The sequence below is a fragment of the Propithecus coquereli genome, unplaced genomic scaffold (assembly GCF_000956105.1).
Source record: "Propithecus coquereli isolate 6110/MARCELLA unplaced genomic scaffold, Pcoq_1.0 Scaffold68, whole genome shotgun sequence".
Classification (NCBI taxonomy): Eukaryota; Metazoa; Chordata; class Mammalia; order Primates; family Indriidae; genus Propithecus; species Propithecus coquereli.
The window spans coordinates 1717244-1739116 of record NW_012152840.1 but is presented as its reverse complement, the minus strand read 5'-3'; the positions used below and the strand labels follow the sequence as shown (position 1 = coordinate 1739116).

At 37.8% G+C, this 21873-nt stretch overlaps 1 protein-coding gene across 1 annotated transcript in view; it reads right to left on the bottom strand.

Moving 5' to 3' along the window:
• Nucleotides 1–10117: 10117 nt before the first annotated feature.
• The window catches only part of TRMT11 (tRNA methyltransferase 11 homolog (S. cerevisiae)), a 53465-nt gene continuing 41709 nt past the window's right edge, over nucleotides 10118–21873 (bottom strand). The window contains exon 13 of the mRNA XM_012660806.1: nucleotides 10118–10267. Within this exon, the coding sequence (XP_012516260.1) occupies nucleotides 10136–10267 (132 nt within the window). The 3' untranslated portion in view covers nucleotides 10118–10135. The remainder of the gene's footprint in view (nucleotides 10268–21873) is intronic.

Here is a 21873-nt window from a genome sequence, read left to right as displayed (position 1 = left end):
TGGACTGGTTAGTTTGTATAAAAAGACACATTCAAAGGCAAGTGAATCCTTTATCTCTAGAAATTTGCTGGCTCTGGGAAGAGCAGCAAAACCCCAGATGTCAAAATACCAGAAACACATGGTTAATGCACTCTGCCACTGTCAAAGTGGTTAGGTGCTGCTCTTATCCTCACCCTGGGCTCTCCCTACAGGAAGACTGACCATGCTATTTTAATTGACTACTTACCTCTTTGTTTCCCACCACCCCCAACCTCCAGATCATAAGCTCATTGAAAACAGGGACTCTGTCTTATTTGTTGTTGAGAGTGGCAACAAATTACATGGAGATCAACTTGGGCTCCACGGTCTGGCTCTGGGTCCTGATACATAAGCTGATGTCTCCTCCTGTAGGAGGGAGTCTCCTGGGGCACTTATACCTGGTGGAAATGGGTCAGGTCTTCCCCAAAAGCCTGACTCATGACACAGCACCATAGTCTTACCCTTCTTTCCTGAGGAACCCACCTATGACCATGACGGGTCTTCTCCTTGGGTTCAGACAGCCAGACTGAAGGCAAAAGCAAGGTTCTACTCTGTTGAGGTTCTTAAACTATTTCTTGAAATCTAAAAAAGAAAACAAGCTAACAAATGCAAGATCAAAAACTATTTTATTCATTATGTTGCTCCAAAAGATAAGACTGTAGAACTAAATGTAAAAGGACCTTGGGACATTCCTGGCAGCATTTCTGTGTGGTTTTTAACCAGTCAGTGTCATCCAAATTAGTAGGAGCTTCAGAAAAGGCTTTTGGCGGGTCCGCAGCTGGAAAGAGGTTGTCATGAACTCTGCCAAATGCATATGAATATATAAAAAGGGGGGCAGAGGGAAATTGGGATTTTTTTTGGCCCAGCATTTTTTTAATAAATGAAAAAACAAAACGAAACCCCAGATTTAATTAAAATTTTCCTCATATTCTGGCCTACCCTGTAATTTTTATGTTGTTGCCCAAAAGCTATTATGTAGTTATTTAAATAAGAGAAAGGAAGGGGTAGCCTTTTTAATTTTAAAGGATAAAGAGAGGAGAGGAAAACCCTTTGGGTTTTTCTTTGTCCACATCCTGAGCCCAAACAGTAGTGGCCTGTGTATTTCTTTAGAAGGTTTTTCTTAGAGGCAGCTAATAACAGCTTATCAGTTTTTTTAAGTCCTTCCTAACTCTTTGATGTAGCACACTAACTTACACAACAAATGCAGTACATCCACCCATCCAGTTCAGGTAGAAACGCGTCACCCAAAGCCAGTGTTCTCAGCAACTTCAAGTGGGACAATGGAGTAATTTCATCTCGTTAAGTAATTCCAGTGTAAGTTTCTTGTAATAAACTTCGAATTGCCTGATCCAGTCTAATGAGCACTGGGTCATGTTAATTCTCTTTGCCAAACACACATATCATGCAGAGGGGAAAAAATGCCACAGACAGAATCTTAGAGCTGCAGAGTATATCTTAACTCAGTGGTTATCTGTCCCGTACAAGGATCTTCCACTCCTCACATAAGCAGCCTGCCTGTTTCCGCAGTGCTCTCCGTATCTCACTGCACTTGATACATTGCCAGGATCATCTATCTCTACAACTGCTGAAGGTTCCAAGCTTCTTCAGGGCAGGGATTATCATTCCCTATCTTTGACCCTGTAAGTGCCTAGCATGCCAGAGTGGACTAAATGTGTGTTGAATGAATGAATAGATGAGTAACATGTCTCCCATCTGTCTCTACTGTTCCATTCTCACTCTAGGTTCATATTCTCACCTGGACTATTCATTTACCTCTTGGCCTGTCTCAAATACATTCTACAGCCCATTGCCAGAATCACACTTCTAAAACATCACTCCCTGTTCTCAAATCTTTAGTCCCATGCCCACTTTCCATTGTCTACAATTACTGCTACAAATTCCTTGGACTGACATGCCTTGGACTGACATGCCTTGGACTGACATGCCTTGGACTGACTTTCACAATCTGACCCCAGCCTACCTTTTCCAGAGTTCTCTCCCACCATCGTACACACAAACCTTCACTCCAGTTAGTCCAGTGTACCTGTCATCTCCTGAACTTGACTAGTACATTCTCACATCCGAACTTTCCTCCCACTGTTCCCACATACCCCCAACCTTGAATGCACATCTTTCCCCTCTCTATTTAACTGAATTTTTAAAAATTTCCAATGGTCCAGCTTAAACACCACATCTTCTGTGAAACTTTTCTTAATATCACACTCTAAAGAAAATTACCCTCCTTTAGAACTCCACTGAGGCTTCTCCTGAGTACTTACTTCATCCTGCCTTGTATTAACTAGCTTTTTGCACACAGGTTTCATCACCGCAACCAGACTGTAAGTTCCTTTGGGGTTATTTACACCCGTGTGTGGAACTCCCCTGGGTATTGACCAATCAACCAATCACCAATAGATAAGACTTACAACATGTATTGCAGGAAATATGGAGTATAATATATAACTAATACAGAGGAACAACAGTTGCCATTGAAATAAAGTAGAAAAAATTAACACTTTTGGGAATCCAGAAAAAATACAAGGAGAGAAAAAAATAAAAATAATAAATTAACTAGAATATTGATTTTCCTGCTTCAAGATCAATGACAAAGCATACCAGGTAAAGTGGTTCTTTTCAACCAGATGTCACAGCTCCTTCTTGGGTGCTTGTTTTGGAAAAGCTGCTCAGCTTGAGGCTCAAGCTACTGGTAGTCTCTGCATCAGAAATGCGGAGTGGTTTACTTAGTGCCCTGTCTACAACAGTGGATGTGTTGCCATATTCAGTACAATGACATATCAAGGCAATAATGATGGCAAGCTGGTAATGGCTCAATCAACAGCTTGATTCTAGTTGGTATCCTCAGAGAATGAGTCTTTACAATGGATATCTACATAAGTGATCCAGATAGTTCTATCAGCAGCTACAATTTGTTCCACTGTTCAAAGCTCCTATGAAAGGATGTCTTTAACCCTTCAATTTATAGTTTTGCAAGTGGCAGACCAAGCCATAGATCATTAGTAGCAGCCTAACAATCAGTAAAAACATAATGAGGTTCATCAAGAGAGTATCAGCTGGAACTATGAGAACAGTATTGTGTTCTATCCCCTGACCACATCAACTACATCCATTTTCAGTTCTGCATACCTGGCACTGAGGTTGAGCAGCCATAGCAATTCATTCACACACCACTGGTTTTCAGCTTAGCCAATCTATTAATGAAAGAGGCAACAGGCATTTAGAGGAATATCCTAAATGCAATCTATGTTTTTAACCCCCCTAAATGTAACCTTTATGAAATGAAGGTGCCACTGAGGCAGGGGCTTTGTTTCAGGCAGTGCTCCAAGGTGCCACTGGGGCTGAGCCTGCTACATTCTTGCCTATAACAATTCTATTTGACAAGCCAGGCTCGTTGGGCCTTCCCACTTCGGATGTCATGCATTTGTTTGATCCACCCCAAAAAGGGAATATCAGGCTGCATAGCTCAGGTGCTCAGTTTTGAAAAGAGCCCAGTAGAATGTTAATACATAGTTTTTCAGAAGGGGTGTACCTAGCCATGTCAAGGAGTCCAGGCATCCAAAACTCCAAGGGTACCTCTGGATGGGGACAGAGGGGCTGCCTCCATTTACCAGGGGCTCCCACCAACAAAATCATTAGTCATTGGAGATTCTGTAGCTCAAAGTGATCATTAGTGTTGTGTGGCCTCAAAGATACTAGCACTTACCTAAATGGGGCTCTGTCTGGTTGGAAGAATCCCCTCTGGCTCTTATAGGGCAGGAAAGTTCAAGCATATAACATGTCAATTCCTACTATATATTTAGTTGTAGAAGGAACAATAACACATTGAATTGGTTCAATGGGCAATACTCATAAGGTCATGTTAGCTTCTTTTTCTTACTATGAACTTTGCCCAAACCCCATCAGTTGAATTTGAGTCTCCTCTTTCCCCACAGGACTAAGATGGTGAAGTGCGAACCTGTATCCAACAGAGCCATAAAAGTTTGAGTCCGTCCCTTTCTTCCCCAAAGTCTCCCAGCATAACTCAGATGGGCACATATGGCCTTTGGTCCTTCTTTGGGACAAGGAGACCTCGGCCCCATCCCTAGCCATCATTCTCCTTAAAGAAGCTGATGTCAGGTTAAAGGGGAAGGGAGAAAGCAAGGGTGGGGTTGGAGGAATCCATGCTAGTATGCAAGGGTTTACATCTACTTTTAATTTTGAGTTGTATGGTAGCTTCTTGCAGCTAAAACAAATGAAATTCTGATGATTTTGGTCCCCAAAGCAAAGCAAAACCATCTGACAGTATCTATTTTAGCTTTGGGGACCCCTCTGACTCAGCAGCCATGGACACATTGCCTTCGGGCTGGAGCCACTGGGTTTGTACACTTTGGCTGACTCTAGCTTGACTCACAGATTGACGACTTTTTTCAGGAGTTCATCTTAATTAGCAGTGTCTGCCCCATTACCAAGAAATATCTCTTAAGTTCTTGCCTCTTTTTAACATAAAAGAACACTTTTCTAAGGTGGTGAGGCTGACTGCAAGAATTCATCTAGAATTCTCTGGGCCAGTTTCTCACTCTCCAGTAGGTCACCTTTACCGGCATACTAAACTCAATCCAGGGCAGTAAAGAACCAAATACTCGTCAACACCTCATCATCCCTTCCTACAGGATTTTGTTTCAGGGTTATTTCCTTCAGAGGCCAAAGGTCCCAGATAGCAGCCAAGACCTTGGAAGAAAAATCCTTTACTATTATCTCTGAATGGATTTACAGTTGGCAGGACAGACTGCCAGGAGGGGCTAAGCCACAAAATAGTCCAACTGTTGCCATTTTTCCTTAACAAGTATTGTGCACCCTGCCATATCTCCCAAGCAAAACCGCCAAAGTTCACCTAGTTTCTGCCCACAAAGGTTGCAAATTTCCCTTTCTGTGCTTAGTGTAGGTGTGTGTCTATGTGAGTATCACCTAAACGGAACTTGCAGCCAACCCAGGATGTATCTTAGTACTAATTGTTACAGTGGGATGGACTCGAAACTACCTGGCAGATTGGTCAGGAAATTCCTCTCCCCCACCCATAAAAGGGTTAGCCAAAACCTAGGGACCATTTGGTAGCCCTCTCTGGACCTATCTTCCTGAGACTTGGCCTGCAACCATTGCCTTGTTTGCTCCTCATTAACAGGCAATAAAGTTGAGGACCATGTATCATAAGGCAGACCTTGAAATTTGGTCAACACGTTTGCTAAAAATTCCTATGAACTTCTTTTAAATCCTGTTAATGGGCCACAAAGCCCTCAACCTCTTCCAGAAAGCCATGTCTCTGTCAGCATCGCATGCTCATTACCAAAAACTGTCAGGAACTGTGAAGGGTCTGAGATTTTGCTCTATGGCAAAATCCTGCCACTTTCATGGACACTAGAAGACATAAGACTCCTGGGTCACATATAATACAAAGAACTTTATTATTCATGGTACAGCAAGCAGCATGAGAATCAGCATATTTTTAATCAGTTCTTCCTTATACCCAAGTCCCAGAGGAGTGACCTGGATAGGCCTAGATGGGTGCCTGCACATACAGTGGGTTGCATTACGTGGAAGAAACCTTGAGCTTAGGGAATCCGAATCTTTTATAATGGGCAGTAAGCATGCCTTTTACTCTGGAGGTAAGACAACATTTTCCAAGGCAGTATGCCAACTTGACCTGTGCTCTGGAGTAGAGGGGGAGGGGGAGATAAGGGAGGAGAAGATACTATCTCTATTTTCCAAGGTTGCTCACTATACAAACATCCTCAAAAAGACAGTCCAGGACAAAGGAAGTCTAGTGCCTCGATTAGAAAGACATAGAGAAATGCAAGAGATCTATGGATAATGGCTTCTCAATGGATATAAATTGTAAAAAAAAAAAAAAAAAATGAAAAAATGCACAAGAAGTTTTACTGTTTGTGCTAGAATAACTCAGATTTGTGTTGAAATAGTCCATGATTTATACACAAATATTAAGGGACTCTTAACAGATTTTTAAAACTTCCCAATAACAACTCTGACCATCTTGATCCACTTCACCAACTTACAACACATTAGATAAAATATTTTGGCAATCCATCAAAGCACAACTCTGATATCATAAGTATCATTTACATTTTAGTTTTAATTTTCTCCTCAGCCTTTTTTTCTTTTCTTTTAATTTGACTAACTTCACACATAAGTCCAGCTAATCTTCACTGCTGAATGTTAGCCAAAATCAAGTTCTTCTGATAAATCCTCCAGAGTCAGGGGGGGCTTGATTAAAGGAAAGATTTTAAAGTCATAGAGGTCAAAGCAGATTCCTTTTTGGGCAATTCAGTTTGGCATGACCGTGACATGATTATCTTAGTAAGAACTTTCAAATTCGAGGACAAAAATGTACTAAGCACATCCTAATATCCCAAGAAATGGGGCTAGCAGTTACAGAAGGGAAGCTGGCTTATTTTAACATTCATCTAGTAAGCCCCATTTTGTTCCATGACTCAGGCTTCTTAAGAGACTGCCATGACAATTAAACCTCCAACCCATAAGAGCCTGTCTACAATGGCTTATAAAGGAAGGGATAAGAGCCAAATTCTAGGTTGGACTCAGTTATGTCTAAATGTCAATTTGCTTATCCCACACAGTGAAACATATGAACATCCTGAGGCAGACCTCTTTTAAAGGAATAGGGTCACGTTCCTAGTAAGTTTTTTCACCCCAAAGGATAGACAGGAATGTGCTGTCTCTATGATTCTATGGCTAGATAGAATCATGGATGTGTTTATCATTCCATTGTAATTCTTTACACTCTAGACCTTATGTCCTCAAACCACTCTGTTTTAGAGAAGATCTCGATGTTTTAGTAAAGTACAGACACCATCAGTCTAGTGTTATTGTGTCCATGTGTATGTTCTGGATTAAGGCACTTTTTTTTGTTTGGATTATAAACCACATTACTTGATAAATATCTGAGAAAAATGGGAGTGTGTGAGTTGGAAATGAAAGTAGACTGCACTTATTCTATGAATACAATCCTTCTAAGAAAAAAGATTCTTGCAAATGTTTAGTTTGCTAAATAACTTTATAATAGAGCAGGACCATATTCTTGCAAAAAGAGCCAAGGTTCTTATTTTGGAATAATTTATTCTCTTTTGGTCAAACAGATCAACAATAAGGCCATCAATTTCCTTGGCAACACCCACCTCCATTCCCACCCTTACACTGCATTAATGAATTTATTTATGCCCTGTTTTATCTACAAAGGATTTTTTTTTCCTATTAGAACTATTAACATCAACTTAGTTCCATTATGCTTTTTCAAGGGAGATTTATTAAAATGGTATGGAAAGATCATGTCTCAAAAAGTCACCTTCAATTTTCAACAAAGAAACATTATGTTTTATTCCATATCTCTTTGGATAAGCAATACTTGATAATATTTCCAGCCTAAGATGTCAGCAGTTCTTGTAACACCAAATGACTAAGACCTTTTATTTAAGAGCCAGATTTGCTTATATTGGCATCTAGATAACAAAACCTTAACATCTAATTTCCTGATGTTAAAAAAAAGTCAACTCTCTGCTTCTTTAATTTATGAGCATAAAATATATTACCTTAAATGCTATTTCCATGTCTCAAACTTTTAAAGCACATTTTTTAACCCAATAAAATAAACACACTCACTGCAATGCATCCAGTGATGTTAACTCACACTCTACTTGCCTTTACCAAACTTGAAATAAGTTTTTTAGTTATAATCATCATTCTTCTCAAATATGTAGGGAATCTCAATATTTGAGTGCCTTTTCTCAACAAGGAAACAGTGGCAACACTGACTTACCTCCCAGAGCTTAAAATAGTTTGAAAATGTTTTATCGCTCAATCCTTGTATTTAAAAAGTTAGTCATAAGGAAGTTGGTGGCAAGCCGGCCCGAAGCTGGGTCACCCTGGGCAGGAAGTGGCTGAGAAAATTGTAGCAGGTTTTCAATTTTTTAAAAATCTGCTGGCCACTTTGGCTAAACACACCAAAGACCACCTACTCCACTCTTCCCTCCCAGCTATCACAGCAAAAAAATACTCACCAGAACGGATAGGAAGGAACACTTCAATGAAACACCATTAAGGTAACCGTCTGGATTTTATGGATATTTAATATATACCAGAAACAAAATTATAGATTTTGTCATATTATAAACATTAAATAAGCCAGTCCACAGACCACCGAGGGTTCCCTCACTGATGACACTGTAAATTCAAACTACAGGACTATCTGACATGCAGACATTTTGCTAGGACTGGGTGGTATTCCTGCTGGTAAGTGCATGAGGAATACAGCAGTAACACATAAAACTAAAGCACTCCTGGAAATGATCTGCTGTAACTTATGCAGAAAGTAATAAGATCCCACCGCCAGAAAAGAAAGTCTCGCTTTTTAAAATAAGAGGGCTTGAGACCTATGCTCTCAAATCAAAATTAGTTGAAAGTGATCAGGTTTCTTTTTCATTTCTGATTAACAACTTTAAAATAACTACACAAATTTACACTCTGAGCCTAGTGCCATTTCAGGAATGGGAAAGTGAACTTACTGCTAAATATGAAAATAAGCCTCACAATAAGAAGAATTAAAGTTTAGAAGACCTCAACTAGTAGTAATAAGAAATAATTTGAAATTGTTTTTAAAGCATTAGATAATTGTTGAGGACAAAGTGACTAAAATTAATGTTGCAACTTTCCAGAATTATTTGGACTAATTTTTGTGACAACCCAAAAAGGGGGCTAAGCTCTCATATTCCAAATCGAGTCAGATATAAAGTTTCAAATTTACCCCCCATATAACCTCAGAAAATTTTAAATAAATGGTTTATAACAGAAATACTGAAAATAAATCACCCTTGAATACTTTTAGATTTTCCCCATTGTACCACAAATCACATCCAGAAACCCAAACAAAATAATCACTGAAATGTTTGAGTTCTGCTGCTGAAATCCAGGGCTGCAAGACAAGAAAAGGAGAGAGAAGGAAGCAGATAGCCTGATACCTCTTTGCTTGGGCAGCACTGGGCTTTTGGAGGTGCTAAGCCATGCACGTTAATATTGTGAGTCCATAAAAATCAGCGGTAACACTAAAATAATAATAATAACATAAATAAAATAGGCTCTGGTTAGAGAGGATCCGTTTACTGCCACCCTGCTGAGGTACATTTGACCACGGAAGGCAGGAAAGCTATTAGCATCCTGAATTAATGGGTATGGCGGTTTTCAAACAAGATATTTTCATGATGGACACAATGTGGACTCAGCAAAGTTTCTCCTTCAAGAAAAATATAGCTTCTATTTCAAAGAGCACTGATTAGGCTTAACATCATTAGGGAACCATCAAGGTTTTGTGTTGTTGTTACTGCTTTTAACTATCAGTTACTTTCTAAACCAAAAATTGTGGGTAGTTAAGTTGAGCAACAGTCAAGGTTTAGGAATGCAGGAGCCAATCCAAGGTACAGACGAGCTTCAGATGTGGACAGGCCTTAAGGAGTTTGGAACCTTTTAGGTCGTCAGGTCTTCACCTTTCCGATCATCACCATTACCATTATTACTTCCTTGTCCGCAATTTCAAAATAAAAATCCATTTCCCTCTTCACATCCCCCCAATAAAGCACTAAATACTACACGATTTTAGAAATTCTCAATGAGGTTTATTAGTGGCAAAGTAAATCAAGTACAATCAAAGGCCAAATGAAACAAATCTACCTAATGAATAAATTCTTAACCATTATTAATTGCTTATAGCATATTCAGCAGATATGTTTAAAAAGTCAACAATATTAATTCCTGTGGTAGATTATTTGTAAAAAATACAACTGTTTGAGTCGATCCCCATTAATACTTGAAAGTACAAATATAAATTAAATAAGGTTCAAAAAACTTTATAACACATATAACAAAATAGTTTATAAAACGAAGATAACTTTAAAAGAATTGCTCAATTTACTCTGTAGCATTTATTTTTTTATGTAAAATTTTTTAAAACAGTACATGTTTTCTGGATCATACATGAAAGTTAACATCCAGATGTTTTTTCTATCAAATCCTTATTCTTTCTTCATTGTCAAAATCTTAATTTTCATTCCTGGCTGGATTTTTCTTCCTTGGCAATTCTTTTTGTTACTCCACTAAAATATTTCTCACGGAAGGAATTATGACCTTGATATGGTAGAAAATGATCACTCAGTAGATGTGAATACTGGTCCCGGTTCTGTTTGGTTGGAAAATACAAAACACAAAGATATTAGAGTTGTTTCTTTAGTTAGCTTGCAACCAAAGCATTCATTTACTCTAAGCAAAATCTTACTCTCTGGTACACATCTGTTTCTTTAGTACTTGAATTAGAAATACACAATCATTTTTTTTTGTTTGTTTGTTTCATATTGATTTTTGAATGTACTTGTTTTTTTATTATTATTATTTCAGCATATTACAGGGGTACAAACATTTAGGTTGTCAGAGCTTCAAGCATGTCCATACCCCAGACGGTGTGCGCCACATCCATTAGGTGTGTATGTGCCCATTTTTTCCTCCCCCCCATCTACCCAACACCTGATGAATGGTATTACTATATATGCACTTAAGTATTGATAAGTTAATACCAACATGATGGTAAGTACGTGTGGTGCTTGTTTTTCCATTCTTGGGATACTTCACTAAGTAGAATGGGTTCCAGCTCTATCCAGGAAAATACAAAAGGTGCTATATCACCATTGTTTCTTAAAGCTGAATAGTACTCCATGGTATACATATACCACATTTTATTCATCCACTCATGTATTGATAGGCGCTTGGGTTGTTTCCACATCTTTGCAATTGTGAATTGTGCCGCTATAAACATTCGAGTGCAGGTGTCTTTTTTATAGATTATCTTTTGTTCTTTTGGGTAGATGCCCAGTAATGGTATTGCTGGATCAAATGGTAGTTCTACTTGTATCTCTTTGAGGTGTCTCCATATTGCTTTCTACAGAGGTTGTACTAGTTTGCAATCCCACCAGCAGTGTATGAGTGTTCGTATTTCTCCGTATCTACGCCAACATCTAGTGTTTTGGGACTTTCTGATAAAGGCCATTCTCATTGGGGATAAGTGATATCTCATTGTGGCTTTGATTTGCATTTCCCTGATGATTAGAGATGTTGAGCATTTTTTCATATGTCAGCCATTAGTCTACTTTCTTTTGAAAAGTTTCTGTTCATGTCCTTTGCCCACTTTTTGATAGGGTTGTTTGATTTTTTCTTGCTGATTTTCACTTTACATCCATATCATGCTTGAATATCCAAAGTGTTTTCACTTACTTTACTTCATTTGATCCTCATAACAACCCTCTCTACACAGAGGACAAAAACTTTTTGTGGTTAGAGAGAGCAAAGAGAACTGTTCCAGGTAGCATAGTTAGGACTATAGCTTTCTTCTGATTCTTAGTTCAGCATACACAGAAATCATCTGCAGCTATGAATAAGAATTATCAAACAAGGAAGCTTCTACTCAAGAAAAAGTTGTAATCTAACAAATGATTGCATTTGTATGAAATCAAACACACACAAAAAACTGTTTGGGGGGTCTATCCATATTCAGTTAACGAAATAAACGATTCCTGACAACTTTAAATAATCATAGTAGATTAATCATGTAGATGAAGCTATAGGCTAACCAAGAGATTTCCACACTTCCATACTTCACAGACAACTAAGGACTAATGCTCAAGTTGATATATTTAATGGAAACATCAGTCTGAGTTAGAATGTCAAACATATTTTGACCTAGAAAATTGAGGTTCTTGCCAGGTAACACATCAGCTTCTCATCTAATTTCACTAACCATTCCAAATTGTGAAAAAAATCTAATTAGAAATAAAATCTTACTTCCCATGTGCTCCTGTAAATTCATATTCAATTACACATGGACTCATGTGATTTTTTTTTATTTTTTTTTGGAGACAGGGTCTTGCTCTGTCACCCAGGCTAGAGTACAGTGGTGGGATCATAACTCTCTGCTACCATCAAACTCCTGGGCTAAAGTGATTCTCCAGCCTCAGGCTCCTGAGTGGCTGGAACTACAGGCATATGCCATAACACCCACTATTAACTAATACATACTATTAACTAATTTTTGTATTTTTTGTAGAGATGGGGTCTCTCTATTGCCCAGGCTAGTCTTGAATTCCTGGCCTCAAGAGATCCGCCTGCCTCAGCCTTCCAAAGAATGTGATTTTGAGAATAGACATGAAGACTCAATCAGAAAACATGAACCCTAATTTTTTATACTGATTTCAGTATTAAAATGGTAGCTAAAAATAAAATAAAAATATATCTAGAAGATAACAATCTTCAAAATATTTTGTATTTTTGCTTATTCCTAGGTGAAATAAGTATCTTCATCCTTCCTCATATTTAACATTATCAAAAATTTAGTTTTAGCCAAAATAATGTCGGCTCATTTGTTTATTCAGAAACTATTTTTGCCACACATATTTTTAAAAAATCACACAAAAAAACCCAAATAATTAAAAACATTAAACATGCCCAGATTTCCTGATTTATCAAAAATAAGTAGGTGGCTACTTAAATTTTATGGCACTAAGAATATTACAGTTCCAAATTCCTGCAAGCACATGAAAACATATCAATGGTTACTAACTTCAGGCAATACACGATCCCCAAAAGATAAATTTTACAGAGTTAATCTACAGGTATACAACTAAAGGTATCAAATGAAAGGCAATATCTACTGGATACTTATTACAGACCAAAAATGATAATAAATGCTTTATATGCACTGTTTAATAAAACTCACTGTCTGTAAGAGATAACTACACTATTATCCCCATTTTACAGATGAGGAATTATTTAAGACTACAGGTCCAGGGTAACACACCTGGTCAGTGGCAGAGCCAGAATTTGAGAGCACAGATCTGGCCAGCTCCAGAAACTGCACTCTAAATGACAAGGTAATGAGGTTTTCTCCAGAAGGCTAACTTTTTCCCCAGCTCCAGAAGCATGAGGAGCTCTGAGAATAAACAGGTGATGGACTAAGGCTTCGACGGCTGAGTAGCCCACCAAGAAAGGAACAGAACTAGATATGGAGTATTATTAACATAGTTCTATTAACTGGGAGGATGTATTTCAATGACACAAAATTGTCATGTCAAGGGGATGCTGAGGGATATCAAAACCCTAGGACTGGCTAGATACGGTGGCTCATGCCTATAATCCTAGCACTTTGGGAGGCCAAAGCAGGAGGATCACTTGAAGCCAGGAGTTCAAGATCAGCCTGAGCAACATAATGAGATCTTATCTCTAGAAAAATAGAAAAATTAGCCAGGCATGGTGGCACATGCCTGTAGTCCCAGCTACTGGGGAGGCTGACGCAGGAGGATCGCTTGAGCCCAGGAGTTTGAGGCTGCAGTGAGCTACGACGACACCACTGCACTCTAGCCCAGGCAACACAGCGAGACCCTGTCTCAAAATAAACAAACGAAAACAAAAAACAAAAAAACCCCCAGGAGTACAGCTGACTTCACAGGTAGACTCAAATTTGGTCCACATCTCAGGACTGTGCCAGGAAAACAGCAACTGAGAACAACGCTCCAACATTTAAACTCGACTTCTTCATTTCAATTTTCATCAAGGCCGACTGAAGTCACAGGAGAAGAAGGGACGTGCCATTATCTACTCCTCCAGGTATTCTAAATTCTGTCCTTATGTCAATTAAGATCACTAGTAAGTTTGTCTACTTCCTGAGCTGCATTAATCCTAGCAGAGATGTTTTTCCTTGGCTCTATTAAATATTTTTAAGCTGTGTCCAAATGCTGTCATCTCTCCTGCTGCTATACTTCTCCTCACAGTTCATGGCATCGTTCTCCACCCAGTCATCAAAATGAGAAACCTGGGTCCTCTTCCTCCTTTTCTCACATTTGCCTCTTATCGCAGTTCTAAAATCTTAGCCTCTGTATCCTAAATCTATTTCTTTTCATCCCATAACTCTAGCACTTTAATCTAGGCTTTCCTCATCTCTTTTCTTTTTTCCCTAAATGGCCAGTTGCCCTGCCTTCAGAGCTCCTTCTCCAGTCTGTTCTCCATACTGAAACCAAACTCAGTTTATTAAAATGCAAACTTAATATGCTAGCCCCTTGGCTAAAATCTAAATGAGTTCAAATTTTCTCCAAATCTCAGGCTTTTCCCTTATCATTTGGGAGTTAGATTCAATTACACATCGGTTTGCTGAATGACATCTCACTTTCTTCTCCTATACAAGAGAAATCAGAACACAGTCAGGCAGTAAAGTCCTTCCCTGGCCTGCCCTCCTGTTCTTGATTCTCCCCATGGCCCCTCTAGGCCATACAAGATCACCTCCCCCTCAAAAGGCACTGTGGATGACTTCACGGACTATCGTAGAGCTGCAGTAGTGAGGAGGAGAAGTTGGAGAGAAATGTGTGATTCCAGCACACTGACTCAGGCCTAGCCGCTAGTGTGCCTGGCTGACGTAAGCTGTTATTACTCAGCTCACTAGAGGGAGGTGTATTTATGGGTCCTGTGTTGGACTGCCCTCTTCCCACAAAATCAATTGTCTTCTGACTGTGAAAAAGAACATTTATAACAGAAATTCTGGAAAACCCGAAAGCTCCAAATCCCTCGTGCAGCCAGAGATCCGTCAAGAGCACAGTCTATCACCCTGCAGCACAAGTCCTGTTTCAGGGTAAACCAGACCCTCCGTGGACTGTGGCTACTATTTTCACATAAATGAGAAAGCCATGGTTCATAAAATGTTGCTCAGAAACTTTCAGTATATCTATGGTCTAACACATATCATCACATACAATCATACACATAAATATCACATACCTATGAATAAGACACATTTAAAAAATACCCAGTTCATATGACTATACTACATACAGCATTCAGAATTTACGGTGTCTTAATGCTGAAAAAATGGTAGGCTAAGCTTTTGTTTTCTCTTTTCTCTCTACCTCTCTTTCATCCTAGCTTTAGTTTAGTTTGCCAGGGCTTACACTTGAGATGATGATATTCAACTCTACATGTTTTTCATCACCTTTTCATGGCTCCTCTCTATTCACATTCCCAGCCCATCTCAACCAGGAATATCTGCAGGTTTTTTTTTTTTTCCAACTCAGTATCTCAATGGCCAAAGTGTTTTGTTTTGTTTTGTTTTTTCAACTCAGTATCTAAAGGCCAAAGTGTTTATTTAAAAGGAGAAGAGTATCCTTAAGCAACACAATCTTTGATCTCACTAACTCAAGTGTGCCCCAGTGTTTGAGTCTTGGTTTTTCTAACATTTCCAAATCTGTCTACCACTATCCATCATGATATCATCTATGTAACATAAAACCTGAGTTCTGCCAATTTGTAATAAGCAAGAAACACTTGATGGAAAATAAAAATACACAAAAAATTAGGACATGCCAAGAGAGAATACTATGGTGATAAAAGATTATAGACCACCTTTCTCAAATTTAACTATTGGTAGTAATTAAGGAGATATAAATAAAATATTATACTAAGACTGCTGATTATATTAATAACACCATTTTTTATAACCAGAAGTTAAGAATTTCTGTAGGAAAATTTGTGCTAGCCATAAATGGCTACATAAGGGAAATATACAGCTTTCAGACCTATCATTTATCCTTACAAGACAATCAGCAATTATAAATTTTACAAGAAATAAATTGTAATTCAAGAAAGGAATTAATATATATTTGCTACCAACTATGTGTTTAACATAAGTTATTTAATTTTCTGCATCTTTTCACTGCAGATTATTATCTAAATTTTGCAGATAGGGAAACAGAGTCTAAAAGAGTTTAAATAAGCTACCAAGGTCACACAGCTAGTAATACCATTGCCAGAATTGTAGCCTAAATCAGACTTCAAAGCTCATGCTTTTTCCATTATGCTTCTCTTTTTTTAAGTAGAAATTACATCAAAACAATGGCTAAGGAGTTAATTTCCCACATGGTGGATTAGTGGGTCATTCAAAATGTAGTTTGACATTTAGAGGACATTCCTCACTGAACAGCGTTATGGTAGCACATATGTCAGATCTAAACTTTTACACAGAACCCCTTTAACCACTGTCCCACCCAACCAATTTCCTGTCCTATCAGTACTGCTAATTCTAAACATAAACCACTCGAGGAATTTTAACACACTTGCCAAAGAAACCAAAGGAAGGCTTACAAATTGGTAGTTTACTTTTATGTGTACACTACCCTCTGCTGGCTGGAACAGACAAATCCTTCTTTATAGTATTGCCTGATGGGGATTGAAAGAGTTTACAGCAGGGTAGACCATGCATCTCACAGTTGCTGTTGCTCTAGCTATTCGTGAGTCCTAATTGTTGTAAATAAACATCTAGAATCACACAGCTCCAACATGACCAGGATGGCCTTTTCTGCAGGCCGTCTGTGTTCACCTAAAATTACAAATTGCTCTCTAGAATAACAAAGAAAAAAGTACACAAACTTACCTTATTCAAGTTAATCCTTAATTATGTTTACAACTAACTGTACATCAAAAATACGGTACTAAAAAGAACCAAAAAGACTCTAAAAGGAGAGCACTTCAGTCACTTATAATTTAATAAATTTTAATCTAAAGGGGAATTAATGCTCAAGAAAAGAAAAAAAGCTATATGGCTGTATGTTCTGTAGTAACATTTAAAACTGCCATTTTAAATGGAACTAATGATACTCCGCATTATACTGAGAGATTACATATATTAAAAAATGTTTCTTAAACTGAGCATCATAAACAGCTCAGACCTTAAAGGAACTAAAGATTATTCATTGAAACCTCCACTTAAGTAAAACCATCCTCCTAATTACTGACTTTTTCCAGAAATGTGTTATTCTCTTCTATTACTTCCTCCTTAAATAAAAGGGAAGGTGTTATGATTTTCCACAGTACATCAATTTGGCTGCTTTTTTGGTTTGCTTCTCATGAGAAATGAGGCCTAGGGATCATAGGATTAAAATGTGTTTGTCCATTGATTTTTGAAGAGTAATGTCAGGGTAATGATAAAATTCAGTGTAATTCCAAACAGAAGACTTTGGGCTGGTGATGACTATCTGTTCCTACTCATCCTTCAATGGATGATTTAAATACTGTTGAATATGGCTATTTTTATTCTAGAAAGGCCCAAAGTAATCACAGAGAAGTTACTATTCTTTCCATAAATATTTATTGAGTGGTGAGTGAAAGATTCAAAGTCTGTGAATTCAGACTACCATACAGAGCTTGTATGGCAGTGGGAGAGACAGACATTAAACAATATACACCCAAACATATACTTACAAACTGTGATTAAACACTGGTAAGAAAAGGGTACCATAAGAATATAAGGAGAAACCTATTTAGAGGGGGAAAAGGGAGAAAACAGGAAAAGCCTGCCTAAGGAAGTGACATTTATCTGAAACCTAAAGGATGAATTAAACTTACTCATAAAAAGAGAGGGGAAGAAAACATTCCAAGGACAGGAAACACAATGCGAGAAGATTCTGAGACTAGAAAGAGGTAAGTCCATTCTGGGACGTGAAAGAACAGTGTGGCTAAGGTTTGGCAAACGAAAGGTGGCACAAAATGAAATTGGAGGCAGGCCAGGAGCAGATCAGGTTGGCCTGGAGGTTTTGTGAAGGATTCTGAATTTTATCCTAAACTCCACAGAAAGTCACTGATAAGATTTAAGCAGGGGAGTTTTATTATCTATTTACATTCTGAAAGCCACTCTGGCCACTGTGTAGGAAATGGAATGGAGGAAGAAACTACAGAAGCGGGGAGACTATTACAGTAGTCAGGAAAGTGACACTGCACCATGGTCCTTGGGGCAAGGGTAGGGAATAAAAATATATGCAAGAAAACTATCATCCACTCAGCTGTTCCAAGCCAGATTTCTGAAAAGTCATCCTTAACTCCTATCTCCCTCACCCCAGTTATCCAAGTCACCCAGTCCTGCCATGTCTACCTCCCCCCCAAAACTCTCAAGCCCATCGTGTCCTCTACAATCTCCACTTCCACCTTTCTTGGTTTACAGCCTCATCATCCTTGCATGATCATGCCAGGAGCCTCCTCGTTGGTATCACAGGTGTCTTTCCACAACTCGAATTCACCTACATATTGAGGCTAAGGTGAAATTCACAGAACATGAACTTCTGCCACTCTCCTGACATCTCTCATCGATTTGCCCCCTCCAATAGAATAAACTTAAAACTCTTTGGTACATAAGGCCCTTCATCACTGGGCATCCCTTTCTTTAGTTCTCCAGGTCATCTCCAGCTGTTCCTTCCACAAATGCTCAGTATCCCAGTCATGGTGAAATGTCTAGAGCTCCCTGCCTGTACCACAGTCACTCTCATGCCTCCGTACCTTGCTTCAAATGTCGGCTTCCCAACCAAATTACTCACCTCTCTTGCCTCAAGCACCATCTACTCTGGTTGGTGCTTTCTTCTCACAGATCACTACAGAACACATTATGCTATTAATAGTATGGTTTGGGTGATTATATGTCTCTTGATGTACAAGTTCTCTAAGGATAAGGACAAAGCATTATTAATCCATTCAGCCTTAACACCTGAAACAAATGGTCCCATAAACATGTTGAGTGATGAAAACCATGCCTTTCCCCTCAGGGAACAGGTAATCAAGTCAGGGAAAGAAAGTATATAAAAACAGGAAAAGTTCACAAATGTAAAAATTTTTAAATAACAGCTTTCTTTCCTATTTCTCATAGCACTTTTTCTAAAATTTCACCTGTCCTCAAATTCATACATTGATATTGGTTTATTTACTCTCAGTAAAAACTTACATCCTTCTTTACAAAGAAAACAGCAGCCATCAGGTCTGAATTTCCACAACTCCCTGCCCCCCTCCCCGTGACCATCCGTTTCTACAAACTGGCTCCTACTTACCTAATTCCAAAGCCTCATTTCTCACATCACTCCCTACCCACATTCTGGCCAAAGCCATAAATCTCTCTCATACTGTCCCTTTACTGCTAAGAGTTAATTTTATAGAATCCTCGAAACTTTAGCAAATACCTAAGGATGATCATCGATTTATAAAATTACTGTTCTTTAAAAACAAGGGATCTCCCCTTTCTAGGAGATGAACTTGCAGAGCTCTACAGTCAGTCACTCAGCAGAAAACCAAATGGCTTCTATTTTAATTGTAGGTCAGGTTTAATCTGTCCTTTTAGTCACTGACAGTTCCTGATAATGAGATAATGATTTCTTCTACCTCACTAGTATTAACCTTAAGTCATTTATATTCTCAAAGTGACAGTAGTTTATACAAAACAGCAGTTTCATTGCAAACACTTGAGTACAAATGGCTTATGAAACTTACTCTATGATAAGTGAAAAACAATGATGTTGTCACTATAGTGAAAGCCACAAAACTGGTGTTGTTCATTTAGTTTTGTCAGGAAAGACTTTAGGATTCATGAAACAGATTAAAGCTATGATATACATTCTTAAATAAGGTGCGAGAAAGAAGGCAAAGAGATGGAAGAGAAAAAGAGGGGCTAGATTTACTTCCTTGTAATCGGCAGAGAGAGAAATGAAATGTAAATGACAGTGCTGAATATAATGGGCCTCAGTTCAGCTTCAGGGTAATTACCCATGTCCGGCTTTTGTTTAAAAATCCTGCTCTCCTTATCAAAGCTTCCCACTGTTCTACATCTGGTACTGGACAGTAGCTATAGAAACCACTTGTGCTAAAGTTATACAACTATAAACAGCACTAGGCCATTCCCAAACCAAGGACAAGCAGGTCAAAAGTCTGGCATCCAATACTATTAAGAGAAACCTCTAGCACTATTCTTAATGGGGGAACAAGGTGCCAGTGAAAATCTTCAGCCCTAAGTTAGGTGTTTACATATAATCTATACTTTTAAAAAATTTCATCACTGTGCAAGATATTAAGTTATCTAAAGTCTATGACAGTATTTAAATATATTAAAATTTTCACATCTAGAGTTCTGAAAATGACTGATAAATAATGATTGAACTTTGACATCTGGCACTCAGCACATAATTTCTGTCTAATTATAAAAAAAGCATTATAGACATTTGTGCTTATCGTGATGACATAGAAGTATTAGCACTTTCTATATGCTATCTACTAAAATCCATAACTTTATAAAATCCAAAACTTAATCTCAAACAATAAAAGAATACAAAGTCTATGTACTGGATAAAAATTTAATGACAACTTATTTAGTTATTATATTTAATATTAAATTAAAACTAAGAAAAATCTTCCTTACCTTCTTAAGTATTATCACGAAGGATGAGTAACAGACCAAAACACATACAGGCATGCACGTACATACTCTCTCACTTTAATTGGGGAACTATTCCTCTCCTAGGTGACTTTTTAACGTCTTCATAATCCATTAAAAGAAACATTAATAAAAATGTATATGCATTTATATAAAGATCAAAAACAGGCAAAATGATTTTGCTTTGGGATGAATACAGTAGTGGTAATATTACAAAGGAAATCAAGAAAATGATTACCATAAAAGTCAGAATAGCAGTAACACTTTCAGGGAGGTGCTTCTGATCAGAAAAGGTCATAAAAGGAAGGGTGTTTCTGGGTTGCTACATTACTGCATAATCTTGAAGTTGGTGGTGGGTACCCCGATATTCACTTTATAGTTATTCATTAAACTGTACATTTATGTTTTGGGTAAAAAAATACATGTTAAAATCTTTAGGTTGAATTCTTAGAGGGTCATGGAGGGGAAAGACCATATAAATTCATGTTTACATTTGAAAAACATCAGAAAGACAATTCTATATGAATTAAATAACCATATGATAAATAAGAAAAATACAAAAAAAAATGAGAAAAATCTGTCACTCATGCAAGAATTATAAAAGAAGCTCCAGATGATTATACTGACTCCACATAGAAACTTTCCATTTCCCTAAACCATTCATACTTTGGAATCCTTGAATCATATTTATATTTTGTAATTGACCTATGCCTACGATTCTATAACACTAGGAGTTTAAAGACTGTTTTACTGTAATAGTTGAAAAACATGAGCAAAAGATACATGCTCTCTCTGCCTTCAGAGAACTGCTTGTCCTGTAAATAAAACAGTCATATCTGAACAGCAACATAAGTTGCGAGATCCAGATATCTTAAATGATTGCCTTCCTGAAGCTGTGGGGAACAGACTTTTGCTTTTTCTTGGCTTACCAGAAACAATAACTTAAAACAATTATGATAGCATCAATTTAAAAAATCTGCTTTGTTTGGCAAAATAATTTAGTTGCAGACATGTAAAAGTCAAATGATGATCCTCCAAGATTTAAGTTCAAGAAAAAATACCATCAACAGCAAAAGCGAATTCATTTGGAACTAACTAGATCGCATGAACCTGAAAACTGAAATCAAGCAGCATAATATGCAGAACCCCAGGTTCCTGTCTGTTTCTATGAGCCTTTTTCAAATACATCAAGTTAAAACATAACTTATAGATAATACAAATTTGTTTCCTTCTGACTTGCTACGCAAAATAATTAAGGTTTTCTTTCTCTTTCTCGCTTTCTCTCTCTCTCACACACACATATACCACACTTGATAGTAATAAATATTGTATTGTAGTTAAGACCTAGACTGGGTTTGTGTCCAATTAGCATGTTCTTATTTAGTGTCACCTACTTTATTTTTCTCACCAATAAATGAGGTATCATCTATGTTCTACCATTTATATGTTTTAAATACTTCATACTTAATCTCTAATCTTTCATAGCTCTAATCAAAAGGGAAATATCCACAGTCCTG